The following is a 15,756-nucleotide window of genomic DNA, read 5'->3' as shown; positions in this document are numbered from 1 at the left end:
AATTGTAGTTTCGATTAGGAAAATTCTTACACTTGTTAGGAGAGAACGTCAGACATTGCTGTTTTACTTCTGTTGATTTTAAGGTGAATGCAGAATTTGAAATCTCCTGTAAAGCCCTTGCTGTAATGTTAAGTATACATTAGTGATGTCAAAAAAGCCATTTTTCATAACACTCATGCAGTCCTATGTAGATTGCACTGAGGCACGTTCAGCTGCTTGCCTCAACAAAAACCAAATCTGAGCCAAAGTGCCTCTTTCAGTGGTCTGTGTGCTTTTGGTATAACCTTGTAAAGAACGACTTGCAAAATAATCAATAAAACCACAACTTATCATCTCTATAGTTCTTTAGTGACTGTTAATACTTTAAAAAGCAGGCTGATTCTTGTTTATGAGATGGGAAGGAGGAAATGTGGAATTGTACAGTGACTTGCCCCACACAACAGATTCAGTGAAAGAGTGGAAACTCGTTCAGTGATGTGGAAAGGACAAAACTAACCCTCTCTGGCCTAGCTGTGCCTTGGGCTGGCACTGCGGCAATGGGGCAGGACTGCTTCTTTTGGTGTGGTAGACATTTTATGGTTATTTTAAGTGTAAAGCAAATTGCAACCCTTAACCTGTTTAGCCAGATCGCCATTTTACATAGGACAGTCAGTTATATCAGCTGCAATTTGTGAGAACAAAACAAGCCCTCAGTGTTTTGTCTTTACCTGATAACAGAACATAGGCTCAAAAGACAACAGGGGGAAAAATTACATGGGTATCAGTCAGGCTTGGAAAGCTTTTTCCTCTATATGATTTTAATTAATATTGAAGATGCATCAGTTGCACTGAAAATTGCTTTCAAAAATCGTTGAACTCTGTGAACTCGGCCTCCGTGAGGGTTCCGAGGCACTGACACGGGTGTCCCAGAGATGATGTGGATGCCCCGCCCCGGGAAGGGAACAAGGCCCGGTTGGAATGGGGCTCTGACAACCTGGTCTAGTGCAAGGTATCCCTGGCCACGGCAGAGGCGCTGCATATGATCTTGTGAAAAACGCCAATCACTTGTTTTTAAAATTTTTAAAAGTTTAATAGTAATAAAATAGTTAAAAAGAATAGTAACACAATTAGAGTAATAACAATTTGGACAAATTAAATTAGGACAATATGAGACAATATTATAAAGACAATAAAAACAAAGAGTTACGGACGTCCGGGTACCTTTTTCTGGGCATCACGAGCCCGAAAAAGGACCCCCGTTAACAAAGGATTAACCCTTAAGAGCAATAGCCTGTTGCACATTCATACACTTCATACATGATGCATAAATTCCATTCAAACACAGGATTCTGTCTGGTCAGTGTCAACTTCTTCCTTCTAATTCTAACAGCGCCTCCAAGCCAGGAAGAAGTTGGTTTCTTCTGATAAGAAGGCAATAAATTCCCTTTCTATGAAAGATCTAGGTGTCCTGTGGCTGCTATCTCGCTGCAAGCCCTTTCTGTTAAACAAAGCATCCTACATAGCATCATTTCTATTTTAACAATTTTTATAACCTACAACTATATTTAACACAGTACTTAAGAAAATTAATACAGCATTATTTTCTAACACAACACATATAATATTCACTTTAATATTTGCGGAAAGCCAATCATAAAATACATGCATTTTTCACAATCTTTAAACCAACCTCCAACCCAAACCATCCTTTCAATTCTATGATAAACTTCAATCGCGTGCTCCATGGGAGAGCATTTACGGTATCTCCGCCCTGCCACGTCTAATTAACAACAAGAACTCGACATCAAAGCCTAATTTCACCACCTCTCCTGTACATTTTGACAGCGCCGGCGCCGAGGCGGCCTCGCCCAGCCCCGGGTTCCCTCACACGCAGGCGCGGGCGCCACCGAGCGGCGGCGGCGGAGGGGGCGGGCCCGCCCGTGGCCTCGCGCGCGGCGCCTGCGCCTGGCGGCAGCGGTGAGAGCGGCGCGCGGCGCGGCCGCCATTTCGGGCGCCGTGAGGGGCCGCGCGTCCGGCAGCGCTCGGGACGCGTCCGGCAGCCTGGGGCGGGGCGGGGCGGGGCGTGCGCGCTGCCTGTTTCCTCCTTTGAGCAGTGCTTAAACCAGGTGAAGGAAAAAACCTCGAATTTGTAAAAATAAATACAAAAAAAAAAGAAGAAGAAAACAAGCCCTAATAATTTTTGGTGTTAATATTTCCTTTTGCTAGGCTCTTTATCTCGGGAAAGATGGCAGATCCCTGGCAAGAATGTATGGATTATGCAGTTGGTTTAGCAAGGAAAGCTGGGGAGGTATGTATAAGCTCTTTATAAATAATAAGGTGATTTGTTGAGTATAATATGTCTAATGACCTTTTGAAGGAGGTTGATGTTGGAATTTCTTTTGGGTAGTGTTTTGTCAAAAACCTAAATGAGCAGAATAGGTTGTGATGTTCAAGTACAAGATTGGAGTGTCTTTTATGTTTGAAAATCTGTTAACTCAAGAAAACAACTTTGCACTTTTTCTTGCCTTGGAGTCTGATTAAAAACTGAGGAGTAACTTCTGTTCCTTGAGTTTGATTTAACAATAAAATTCAGAATTGTGGTAAACAAAGAGCATGTCAATTTTCCCCCTAAAACTACTCCTGTCTGCGGTATTATTTTACCACCTGAAAGCTGGTGACAGTCTTTTCTCGGGAACACCTCAGTGAGCTTTGTAGCGGGGCTCGTTGATGGCACTCAATGCCATATTGTGTTCCCTCTGTCCTTGGAAGCGTCCAAGGCCAGCTTGGACAGAGCTCTGAGTCTGGTCTAGTGGAGGTTTCCCTGCCCATGGCAGGAGAGCTGGAGATAAATGGTCTTTTAAGCTCCTTCCAACCCAAACCAATCTAATCTGTGATTGTTTCTCTTCATGAAGACTGCTTTGCTTCTGTAAATAAGAACCATCCCTTACATTGGTGATATTTTGCCATATGAGGTGTGAGATGGCTTGGAACAAGAAAAACTTCGTACATCTTGGCAAAGCCTCAGCACAAGTGGTTACCAGATGTTTTGGTTCTTAGTAGTTCTAGTTAGTACATTTGAAGACTGTGGCAGGCAAACAAGATGGCACATGTAACAATTCTGTCCCCTGGAGCTGCAAAGTCTGTGGAACATTGTCTCTGCAATGCCTCATGTAATAAAGTCTTCCCTCAGAAAATCTTTCTGAGTTACAGTGAAATAATTCTGTGGGCTGTGAGACATGGGTTCTTGCTTCAGCTGGTACTGAGAGTTTTAAGATCATAAATGCAGGGTCTGGCTAAAAATACCTGACTTGAGCTCAGTGTTAGGTGTTTTATTCAGCTCTGGTATTTAAATTTGTAAATCTAAAATTTGTCCTTACAAAATGGATTCCAGTTTCATCTACCTTGAGATCTTCTTTTTGTACTTAGATTTAAAGCTATGTAAAACTTTGTACTGAATAGGGGCTAGATATGCAAGTTCCAGCTCCTGCAGTTAAATCCAGGTTATGTCACTGCTTGTGTTTTGTGTGTGCAGTACAGAAAATGATTGTAAAAATTATGTTAGGTTTTTTTGAAATATTTATTTGAAATCTAATATTTTCCATATTGCTAAAAATGAAAGATATTTTTTTGTTTTTGTTTCAACAGATAATCCGTGGAGCACTCAAAGAAGAAATATCTGTTATGACTAAAAGCTCACCTGTAGATCTAGTGACAGAAACTGATCAAAAAGTAGAAAACTTCATTATTTCTTTGATAAAAGAAAAGTATCCTTCTCACAGGTATGGCTTGTTGTATGCTTTTGACAGAAGAAAAATGGAAAGTTTATGATTTTGCTTGGCAGAGTTTTATTACAGCTGGCATGCTGGCAAGTTGTAGCATTACCTTCAATAAATCAAGTATTTTAGTGTAGTAATGGGTTGAAGTTTTGCCCAGGGCTGAAGTAACAAAGCGAGGTGTCCCCAGGTCTACTGTCATGAGACAAAACTTAGCCTGAAAGTCACTTCCAGTTAAGAAACTTCCTGGTTATTGTGTTGGAAAGTGAAAGGTGGCCCCAAGAGACCTAAACCCCAAATTTCTTGTCTGCTTTTGAAACTAGCGTGCCTTTGCTGTCTGTGTTGGATGGGTCCTGTGGAAATGAGTGTGCCTTTGGCAGATCTCATACAGTTTTACAACATAAAATATCCCTAAAAGAAGACAGGGTCTTCTTCTGCATAACAGAAAGACTGGAATTCTCATACAAAATACTGGTTTTCTTAATTGCTCTTCTCCTTTTTTCCCCTTCTTCCATTGCTCTCTATACCCCTGTCCCCCACCCCCTGAGAAGGGTAATCTGTATTTTGCTTATATGGGTCTGTCTTAAGCATTTTGACATAATGGCTCAAGCTCAATGCAGTTTCCTTAAAGTCAGTTTGCTAATTTTTCTTTAATTTTCTTGGAGATTTTGTTATTGTAGCTATGTAATGTGAAATGTAAGAAATTGACACAGAACTGGAACAGCTGAGGTGGTGCAAAAGTTCAGTAACCAAATTAGTGTAAGCATACAGACTTTGTGGAATGACCTTGAAGTAACAAGGTTCTGTGACATTGATTAGCATTTCAGATTATTTTAGCTTCTTTTTATTTTAGGTAACCAATGTCACATTAGACATAATGGTGCTGAACTTTCCAGTGAATTACTCATCCACCTATATTCAGTCTCATTTTTCTGAAGGCCTGCTGCTTTTTGGAAACATGCTGTTTCTCTCTGATTAGTCATCCTCACTTCTGTAGTTAATCATAAAACTCCCAGTCAATATTAAAGAGACCTCATCTGTTTCCTCCCAGCAGTTATTTTACATGGTTTTGGAGGAAAGTGTGTGTTTGCTGCAAACTTTTCATAGGTTGAGTAATGTGTGATAAATTGTGACAACCTGCTAAAGGCCTCAAAGAGAATTCCTCCCACTTAGACTCATTCTAATAATTTTGCAGTCGTAAACACTTTTCTGAGTAGCAAAACTTGTGGAATTTGGGGTGCTGTGTCCAGGGGTTTAGTGCTGTGGCTGAGCATGCACTCACCCATCTTCTTCAGGAACTCTGGTTTGAATTTCATCCCTTTATCATGTTACCATTTTGTCATGCTTGTAAAACTAAACTTTTGAGATGAACAACTTTCTGTCATATTTGGGTTGGAATCAGTCTTCAAGTTTAACAGTTGCTGCATGTTCTAACAAGGTATGTAAGACCACAGAGACATTCTTCACTGAAAACACAAACTGCAAAATAATGTTGTATAGCACAAATAAGCTGAAAGGTGTAAATAACTGTAGGTATTTTGAACAAAATTTGATTATGCTGTTACTGGAAAAAAGTTATGAAAATGTCAGTGTTCTGAATGCTAAATTCTGGTATTATTCTATTGTGAATGTATATTGGGAATGTGAATGTATATTGTGAATGCTAAATTCTGGTATTGTTTCTATGTTGAAACATAAGATTCTTTTCCCCACATATTGTGCTTATCCTTGACATCATAAATATTAATGCAAACTTGGTCAGATATGGTTGGTGCTTTCTGGATAAATACTGTATTTCTCAGTTTTTTGCATATGATCACTGGTGATACTCAAAGCTTCATCTCACTTTTGAGAATTTCAGTGTCAAGGACAATGTTGTAATTCTGACATTTTAAACATTTTCTGTCTTTAAATGTGTTTCTACTGTAGCTTTATTGGCGAAGAATCTGTTGCAGCTGGAGAGGGCAGCATTCTGACAGATAACCCCACATGGATTATAGACCCGATTGATGGAACCACCAACTTTGTACACAGGTCCACCCTCCATTTTTTTTTATGTTAGCAACCTCATCTGATTACCCTTTTTCTTTCTCCAGTTCCATGAAAGTGAAGTTGTTTTTAATTTTCAAACTGTTTTAAAAGAGATACTATGAACTTGTTAAAAGTTACAAATTGCTGCTTATTGAGAGCCATTGGGCAGTCTTTGCAAGCATTTTAATGTTCCTGTGAGTGTTGTAATAGTCTTGCTCTGTTACCTACATCACCTGTTCCATATGAGGCCTGTATTATGTAGCAGAGGTCAGCAGCCTTTGGCATGGATTTCAGAGATAGATGGGCAGATTTCAACAGGAGCAGGATACAGAATAAGAAGTTGCAGCATCTTCAGAAAGGAAATAACAGCTTCAGATGCTGATTTCTAAGAAATTTCAAATCCATTGAGGTCTAGGAGCCCCAGCTATGAAAGAAAGCAGGATATGACCAGTTGTTACCAATGGTATTTCATACCAAGATGAGGAGGGGACTTACAGAGTAATGCTGAGAGCCTGTTAATTACATCTTTTAAATGTGATAGATTTTGGCCCCAGTGAGCTTTTCTGAGTCTGCTTGATTTCAGTTTTGAAATGACTGCTGCTATGTGCACAATGGCTTTGAAACACCTTCTGAATCGTGCTGAATAACATGTTCAGAAAGTTATAGGGAAAGAACCCATTCTGCTGAATCCACAGGCTTAAAAGTTGGCATTTTTTGCAGAAAGAATAAAAGCAAATGTCTAGGAATTGGAAAAAAAAAAAGTAAAAATTAATTCATTGGTTGATTGTTTCGAACATGGACTGAGATGCAATCCACCATGTCTTACATAGTCCCACTCTCTTCACCCTTCCTGCATTCTTCAGTATCTCTCTTTGTCCTGGCTTTGGTGGAGAAAGGGGAGGTGGTGGGAGAGCTACCGTGGTTCTTTCTATGAGACCATTTTGGTCAGCTTGTTCCTTCTGAGAAAGGTTGGTAGCATAGAGGCTTGTTTGCATTCTCTGGCTGTAAAAACCAGTCCCTAGGCTAGGAACAGCTCGAACAGGACTGGCAGCCCCAGTGGGTAGAAAACTTTGTGTTTCAAATGGTAACCAGTGTTGTTGGCTCTATTGTCAGCTAAATTGTGCAAATTGCAGAAAACTCAGTTCTGTATAGTCCAAGTTTGTTTTTGAAATATACATTACATTTAACTGTCTTTATTAAGAGTAAACATGGTAATGAAAGAAATTTAGTATCTACTATAAATTAGTGAAATGTTTTGTTTTGTAGGTTTCCATTTGTGGCAGTTTCAATTGGCTTTGTTGTAAACAAAAAGGTATAGTTTTTATTACTTAATATCTAATCAAATTCAAATGCTTGCTTCTAGTTACAACTAAGTTCTGTAATTTCCTATTTCACAGGAAATAGGAATAAAGGGAAAAACCCCACAAGATAATTTTCCTTTTTCTTGCAGATAGAGTTTGGAATTGTGTACAGTTGTATAGAAGACAAGATGTATACTGCCAGAAAAGGAAAAGGTGCATTTTGCAATGGTCAGAAACTGCAAGTATCAGGCCAAGAAGGTAAGCTGAACTGAGGAGCTTCTTTCTGGTAATTGCCAGATTGCAAGTGAGACAGGAGAAATTTGAGACCTGGGCATATTGATATTTCTTAGCTCATAGTTTTGTTTTGCAAGACTTTCTTTGGCCATGGGCTGTCTAGTTTTAAGAAACACCTTTTATGTTCTCTTTGGTGTATATGATGTGATCTGTGCAAAATCAGGACTCGTCAATTGAAGATTTTATTTCCCATGTATTGTGGTTTTGTTAGTTGGTTTCTTTGTCTTTGATTCCCTATGTGTCTGCAATCTGTTTGAGATGTTTCTTTAGAGTGAAACAAATCTGCCAAACAATTCAGCTTCTCCCAGGTTGGTTGAAGTCAGTACCACTCTTCTATGTTTACAATCCTACATCAAGTAAAATCCATGCTTCAAATGACATCTTCTAGGATCTCAAGACTTTTAAAATTTTTATAGCAATAGAATTCTGTTTAGTACTGGTATCAGTTAATGTATATGCACAGTTGGAGCAGATCATGCTTCTTTAATTGTATTTTTTTCCTGCAATTTTCCAAATAATGACAGATTTTTATATGTTTGATATATGTACTATTTTATTAAGATACCGCATACTTTTATTCAGTCTTATAAGAAAGCAATGAAGTAAACTCTGCTAGTTACTGTGACTGTTTAAGTTGTGCTGTTGGAAGAGTGAGGTTTTGTTTCTTTTCCAGACATTACAAAATCCCTTTTAGTAACAGAATTGGGGTCAAATCGTGATCCAGAGGCTATAAAAATAATTCTTTCTAATATGGAAAGACTTCTCAGTATTCCTATTCATGGGTAAGATACTTCCTATTTCTATAAATATTTATATATACTGGTGGTTAATATTATGAATACAATAATTTTAAAAAGTCAAATTATATTTGACACCTTAAATATGAAATGTGATTTAAATGTTTCTGTCTAATAGCTTCCACAGAGAAACTGTATTTAACTTTTTCAAGCTGGGACATGCAGCAGAGAGTGCTAACAATCAGTGTTGGGAAGCAAAGCATGTTTGGGCTTGCAGGACTACAAAGTGTTGTATTTAGTAGTTAAAAAAATTAAATACAATTTTGTGCCTTTTTTTCCCCCTAGATAAAGCTGGATGAACAGAAGCTATATGACATTTCTTAATTTCCTTTCCTTGTAGTAATGAAAATTGTTTTTCATATATATATAAGACAAAAATAGATCTCCCTTTCCTCTTTCAAAACTATACAATTTTAATCTGAGTAGTTGAAATTGTCCATAAACTGCTCCTGTTTTGGTTGCATTCCCTGCTTTTTCTCCTCCAGATAAGCCAGTCTACATTTCCACAAACTATCTTGTATAAAGTTGTTTTCAGTAGACAGTTTTTCATTACTCAACCGTATCTGTGTTTCTGATCTAACAAGTTTTATGCTGAGATTCTTGGGATTCTTGTTTTGACACTTGACGTAGGTTTTTTCCTATTTTCAAAAAGTCTTCTGATGTTGCTAAATGATTTATGCTAAGATGTAAGTAGGAAATACATTTTAGATGTGTTGTGAGTTCAACTTAGCAAGTAAGTGTGACTTGTACTAAAAACTGCAGTTATTTCAATTAACAGTAAACTGTACGTTAAATTGTGATTGATAGCAGCTAAACTATTGCAAGAAGCAACTTAAATCAGCCCCAGTGTCAAACTATTGTTCACAAATAAAATGCCTAAGTACATTGACATTTCCAAAAGAAACTGGAATTTGTGACCTGAGGATTTGGTGAAGTTATCAAGACCAAATTTATGCTGTGTAATTTAATTTTTATGATTACTTTTAGAGGGTTTGGCAAGTCAGAAATGCTTACTGAGCATCACCAGAGAAACTGGAAAAAAAAAAGTGTTTTCAGCACTGAAAAGTGTACACTGTCCTTGAATTCAGGCATTCAAAGAGCAGAATAGACTGTTATTGTTTCATGGGAAGTGATCTTCCATAATATGTTTTAGTTCAAGAAATAATTTAAAATGTGTTTAAACAAAAATTTATTAACAGAATTTGTACATGTAATTTCTACAAATTTGCTGTATTTTGAAAACTCTCCAAAGTAACACTTCATTTCCATTTTTCATGTTTCACTGCAGCACTTCATCATGCTTTCTCTAGTTCAGTTCACTTCCATCATGACAATTCTGTGTTCTCTGTATTTTCTATTACAGACAGTGTAACTTTTTTGCAAACTCTCCTCTTTTAAAACAACATATTGTCTCTCCTGTAGGATTAGAGCTGTTGGTACAGCAGCTGTGAATATGTGCCTTGTGGCAACAGGTGGAGCTGATGCCTATTACGAGATGGGGATTCACTGCTGGGATATGGCAGGAGCTGGAATCATTATTACTGAAGCTGGTGGAGTGCTGCTGGATGTAACAGGTAAATGCATGGGCCTGCATAATACTCTCTTGTCCTTTTAAATGGCTGATGGGGAGCAAAATGTAGCTGAAATGAGAAGGCAAGTTCTTTACAGTCCTCTTTCCAAGCTACCACTAGTGAGCAGTTCCCAGCCTGTTAACAGATGAGGAATGGGTTAATTGTATGTTCTTGGGCAAGATGACAACCTTTAGTCCCTTGGCTGGACTCCTGGAAAAGGGAAAAAAGACAGTAAACATCCATTGAAGAGAATTTAAATGTGGCTTATATGAGGTACTTGTGTTAAATGCATTTTGTCCAGAGGAAAAATTTGGTCCTAAATAATAATGTATAATTTACACTCAATTTTTTTTCAGTGCTTATTTTCATACCAACTTTTAATTTTCTTCATACATAAACTGGTTGCTTTGTTTGCTTTGCTTTCTAGGTGGACCATTTGATTTGATGTCTCGGAGAATAATTGCAGCAAGTAGTCGAGCTATTGGGGAGAGGATAGCCAAAGCCCTTCAAGTAATTCCTCTGAGAAGAGATGATGCAACCAACTGAGCACCAAAGCTGCACCATAAATGTCCTTATCTAATGTTGTCTCATTTTCCCACATGGTGGTCGTGCTGCCTTGAATAGATGGTAGTCTTTCAGTACTGGTGTGGCTGCTAAGTAGAGCTTTGAGATTGAACAACATTCTAAGTAAGCTGTAACTGCTGAGTATTTTATTTAACATCACAATTAGATAAAATCTAGAAAAATTAGTAAATATATGCAACTAGTATTTTCAAGTTTTATACTTTACTGGAACACATAGCAAGAGACTCTTTGATGTCTAGATAAATAAAGATCTCTAGTTCTGTCAGTGACAGAAACAAAACCCACTGTCCTAACACCACATCATCACATCTGATCCTGAACCCAAGAAGATGAAGGCATTACTGTTTATGCAGTCTTTGTCTGGTCTCCAGTGTATCCATTTCCTTACCTCATTGCAGTTTTTGTAGAGGTGGTTCACACATTTCCAAACCTGTTGGTTGCTTGTAGGTTTGACTGCAGTTTAAAGCCTTTATTACTTCCATATCATTGATTTTGTAGTCATCATTCTGCCTTTCCAATGGTAGACACAATCTCTTCTTTAGCCTCGTTTGTGGCCAGTACACTTGCAAATCCATTACAATTTCAAAAGTAATAGTTATTGTGCCAGAAAATATGTTCATTTTCCAGAATTAAGTTCTGAGCACATCTATCACCAAATGTACTTACTTGAAATTAAGATGCAGTAGGATTTTAATTTTGATTGAGTTTATTCATGGATGAGTGTGTTTCACAGTCTTAAGGAATCATTAAATCCAAGAGAGTTTTCAATACTTCAGCTGGCAAAAGAAATACGCCCACAGTCCATATTTTTTACATATTTTTCTAATTTTTTCGTAAGCTACAAAAGCAATGACCAACCAGGACCAGGTTTCCATTGTGTTTTACAGAATGTACACAGAGGAAGATGTATACCTGAATGTAAAGGGTAGTGATTTAATTCTAGGTGTCAGTTGTTGTAAACTTTGAAAATTATACTGGTTCTGTATAAAAAATTTTTGTATTTAAGATTGTTAAAAGCATCAGTGCACTGTTCAGATAATTAATGCACTTTAAAAAAAAGATGTCACATCAGTTTTTAGACATTTTTTTTTTGTGTTGAAAAGAAAGTTGTCTCTCTGGTTGTTTAGTTAAGACACAAGAGTGCTTTGGAAAACCTGCCTTTATATACTGCTGTCCCATTATTTTTACTTGGAAAAATGGTATATTGAAGTTTCATGAGATTGCATATTATAAATGACAATTGCATATTATAAATGTCAGGTTCTTGTATCAGTTGATTTATGCAGATTTTCCAGAAACACTTAATTTGATGATGTACCTAATGCCGGGTGATTAATGTTAACAAGGTCAGCCTCCTATTTAAAGGTCTTCCCAAAAAGCCAGACTTAGAATTACTTTACGTTTTAAATTCCTGTTGACAAGGATGTAAACCTTCTGAGCATTTCATTGTAACTTTATTGCTGTAGACAATATGTGTGGGATCATGGTTATTTTTGAAATGTTTTCTGTACCATTTCTGTGGCTTTTGTATAACAAAATCTGCATAACTTTATTTGTGAATGAAGATATGTCTAAAAAGTACTTGAGATGGGAGAACATGTTAGAAATAAATACACTTTAGCAGCAGTGGCTTTAGCTGTGCTTCCTTTCTTAGCATTCATCAGGTCCAGTGCTGTGACCCATCAGGCTGGATCTGGGGGTCTCAAACTGTTGGAGTTGAACACCACTTCTTGGCCTCTGATGTGCTCAGATCATAAAGTGTCATGCCTTAGATGTAGGATTATGTGTGCACCTGCAGTTGGGTTTTGGAGGGAATATTTTGACTTACTTACTCCACTGAGATCGTGGTTCATTAATCATCTCCAACCTCAAACTTTAGACTCAAATTTTGAGTTATCTTGCCAGTCATTTGTGCTGGAGGTCTGTCAGCTCGTTGAAGCATGTGGCTTTCTCATTGTTAGGTTTCCCAATAATGTTATCTGAGGAAAAACTTGTTATGATTCTTATCTTGGCCCTCTTCACTCTAGTTGTGTTGGAAACTAGGCATTGTCTTCTCAGATACCTCTTCAATATATGCCCACTTCTTTTGTCTTGTGAAAGGACACTGAAATGTAATTATTAAGTTTAAAGACATTTTGTTTCTGATCTAGCCTGCAATTTTGACAAGTTTCTGTAATAAAACAGAGAAGTCAAGATTGCTGTGTATTCAAAATGCTTTTGAGAGTTTATATGCGAAGTGGTACCTGAGTGTTCAAAACTGTTAGAGGTGTGGTTTTGTTGCTTTGAAAGATGGAGTGGCAGAATTAGTCCTCTTAGATATTTTAAAAATAATTTTAAGATACAATTATATGTTTACAAGATAGCTTTTGCTGGGCAATGAGACAATTGGATAGGAAGGGCAGTTACCACAGATTGAACAGATTAACTGTCAATATCATGAATATTCCTCAGAAAGGATTGAGTGTACAGGAAATTTTCTTGCTTAGCTCTTCAGTGAACAAAGCAGGACTTCAGCTGGAAAATTCCAATGTGGTTTGAACCTCAGCTCTGAATGAAGAACACTCAAAATTTACAAGTGCAAGAAGATCAAGTGACCAGACTCAGCTTCTGGAGTGAGTGAAAAAAAAATTTAAAAACCACTACTGTAAGTAAAAGGAATACATGAGCAAATTTAAGCAGTCCTTTTGCCTTTACTTTCAGAATTTAAATGGGTAAACATTGTCACTACAGTTACTACAGAGCCTACTGCTCGTCTTAACAAAAGTCTGCAAGGAGGGGACTAATTTTTAGCCTAAAACACTGAAACAAGTAGTACTACAAAATGGGTAATAGTGACTTCTAGCACTGCTGTGTATGCAGGAGCCTTCATCTTCTGTCCTGGCAATCATCCATCGCTGGTGCTCTCCATTTATTGATTTGCTGATCAGTTGTGATTGTTTCCCATGATGGCCTGCAGAGCCTTGCTCTAGCTGCAAAGCAGAGTATTCCAGTAGATGCAATCCTGCAGAGCTCTTCCCAGCGTGAAATATTGCCATAATCACAAAAGGCTTCAGGCTCTTGTCCAGCCCTCTTCAACAGCCCTGCAGAAAATCCCTCATCTGCCCCCCCTCCCCTTATGGAACATGGACTATCCCTCATATCTGTGACCTAAAGCTGGGTTTAATTTTGCTTAGTCTAATGTCCATGGGAGCTAGGCATTCTGACTAGATATAAAATGCCATCTTGTGGCCTTGGTAATGAAGCATTTTAAATAAGGAACATCTCTTTCTTTTCCTGAGTTTCTTCCCATCCTCTCAAAGCCAGCTGCTGATTCAATTCTATTCACAACCTGTGAGGGAGGTAATTACTTCCTTCACCAATCTGATCCTGTTGCTACAGTGCTGGCAGGCAACTCTCCAGCAGCACACTGGTTTTGGATCTACAGCAGCTGGCATGGCTGCCTTTATTTGCACAAACTCCAGGCATCACAAGGATGTCAATGATGTGACACCTCAAGAGTGTCAGCCAGATCTTGTGAACAGCAAAATCCGTTCCGCCTCTGGATCACTGCTTATCCAGCACCAACAGCAGCAGTGAATATGGTCTGTCACATCATGCTCCAGTTTGCACAATCTTCACACAAAGATCTGCAGCTTCTTAAAGGTCAGTGGGAGCTTCTGAAATGTCCTCAATGACCACTATCTGCTGTTTGTCTGCTAAAACAACAGGGCAAAGAAAATCTGACACCCTTCAAAGCTCTGTGCAGCATTTGGAACAAACAAACTGGAGGACTGCGCTCAGCCGAGAGCAGATTATGGCACTGTATGAAAGAGCTATGAACTCCTGCCTGTTTGAGAAGGAGAATGGATTAAAGAATGGAATGCTCTCTTCCAAAGCAAAGCAGAACTGTTTTTCTAGCACAATTCAAGCTATTAAGATGCTAAAAATAATGATGAGTGTAGATCCTGTTCCAGAAGCTTATAGGCTCTTTTGATGGCTGGTACATTGTTGCAGGGCTTGCAAGGGTCTTTCAGGGGTGAAGAGAGAGGGCGAGAATCTTGACTCCATGATCAGAAGGCTTGATTTATTATTTTATGATATATATTACATTAAGACTATACTAAAAGGGGTATAGAGGAAAGTTCAGAAGCTTGCTAAGCTAAGAATAGAAAAGGAATGAATAAACAAAAGAGCTCTCTGATTCTGTCCCAGAGAGAGCTTGGCCTTTGATTGTAAACCTGCAACATGGGCCAATCACAGGTGCACCTGCTGCATTCCACAGCAGCAGATAACCATTGTTTACATTCCCTTTCTGGGGCCTCAGCTTCCCAGAAGGGGGAAAAATGCTAAAGAAAGGATTTTTCACAAAAGATGTCTGTGACAGTACATTGCCTGCATGCACTGTGGCATACTTACTCTTGGTTCGCACAATCCCAGGGATGACTTTTACACTGAGGTGATTCTCTCTATACAAAACTTGCTTTAGCTGGGAATTGGGCTTTCTGCACTCCCATTAAAATGGAAGGAAAAGAGGAAGAAAATACAGTAGCAATGGCTGTGCCACAGCAATAGGCAAGCCAGCCTCCCCTTTTAATGCAGTGAAAGATTAAGGTTTGCGTTGTTATGTCACTCCTTATCTCGCCAGAGACTACGTTTACAACCATTCAGAAGTGCTTGTACTGCAAATACTTGAGAAATAATTTCATAGAAGCTCTTTCTCAGCTTTGAGGTTACTTCTTCCTCTGCTGCTGTGCCGGGAGGGGTGGTTCCGTGCTGGGTATCCTGCCCGTGGATGCAGGCGCAGGGCGGTCTCGGGAAGATGCGCAAACCAGCCAAGAGCCGCGCCCCTCACCGCTCCCGGCACAGCGCTAGATGGCAGCCGGAGCCAGGGAAACACCAGGAGGGTGTTCTTTGCTTTAGAGAATATTCCCTTTCCCACGCATGCCCTCCACCCTCCTGCTCCCTGTAGTTATTGTATAACTGAGAGCTATTCGGAAGAACAATGCCAAAATTTTGTGAGGACTTTAGCTCTGGTTTTTTCTGACTTGAGAAGGAGTGTGAAACAGTGTTTGTGCCAGCAGAATTAATGTTCCCTCCTTTTCAATATATGTTGAAGATTGTGTCATCAATCACAAAAGATCAGAAATCAAAACTCTAAAATAAGATTAAAACATACAAGTCATTAGATTTTACTGCATTTAGGGCTGTAAAAATTTCCTCTGGGTTTTTTTTTTTGTTTTGTTTTGTTTTGTTTGTTTTTTTTTCTGTCATAAATTAGGACATGTCTTTTTAAAAGCCTTTCCTTTAGCCTACCAGATAATCTTCTGGGCACGCATGTATTAATCTTGTATGCAGATACAGCCCTGGAACAACAAACCCTGACACAAATAAGCTGGTCTCTGAGTTTTGAGATACAACTGTTTTATTTTCCAAAGAGGAAACAAGC

General features: G+C 38.6%; 1 protein-coding gene across 1 annotated transcript; it reads left to right on the top strand.

Annotated features, from left to right (window-relative positions):
• The first annotated feature begins 1,942 nt into the window (after positions 1-1,942).
• IMPA1 (inositol monophosphatase 1) lies at positions 1,943-11,957 on the top strand. The gene is made up of 9 exons (XM_005479408.4): positions 1,943-2,105; positions 2,206-2,287; positions 3,625-3,758; positions 5,682-5,786; positions 7,050-7,095; positions 7,234-7,342; positions 8,052-8,160; positions 9,598-9,749; positions 10,174-11,957. The coding sequence occupies exons 2-9, from the start codon at positions 2,225-2,227 to the stop codon at positions 10,290-10,292; spliced, it is 837 nt and encodes a 278-aa protein (XP_005479465.1). The 5' UTR covers positions 1,943-2,105; positions 2,206-2,224; the 3' UTR covers positions 10,293-11,957.
• The last annotated feature ends 3,799 nt before the right edge of the window (positions 11,958-15,756 follow it).

The sequence above is a fragment of the Zonotrichia albicollis genome, chromosome 1 (genome assembly GCF_047830755.1).
Source record: "Zonotrichia albicollis isolate bZonAlb1 chromosome 1, bZonAlb1.hap1, whole genome shotgun sequence".
NCBI lineage: Eukaryota > Metazoa > Chordata > Aves > Passeriformes > Passerellidae > Zonotrichia > Zonotrichia albicollis.
This window is presented reverse-complemented; position numbering and strand designations above follow the sequence as displayed.

Excerpts from the sequence above, each read along its gene's own strand:
- IMPA1 (XM_005479408.4), top strand. The coding sequence starts at position 2,225 with ATGGCAGATCCCTGGCAAGAATGTATGGATTATGCAGTTGGTTTAGCA. Across the intron at positions 5,787-7,049 it reads ACCACCAACTTTGTACACAG|GTTTCCATTTGTGGCAGTTT; the intron begins GTCCACCCTCCA and ends TTTGTTTTGTAG. Across the intron at positions 7,096-7,233 it reads GCTTTGTTGTAAACAAAAAG|ATAGAGTTTGGAATTGTGTA; the intron begins GTATAGTTTTTA and ends TTTTTCTTGCAG.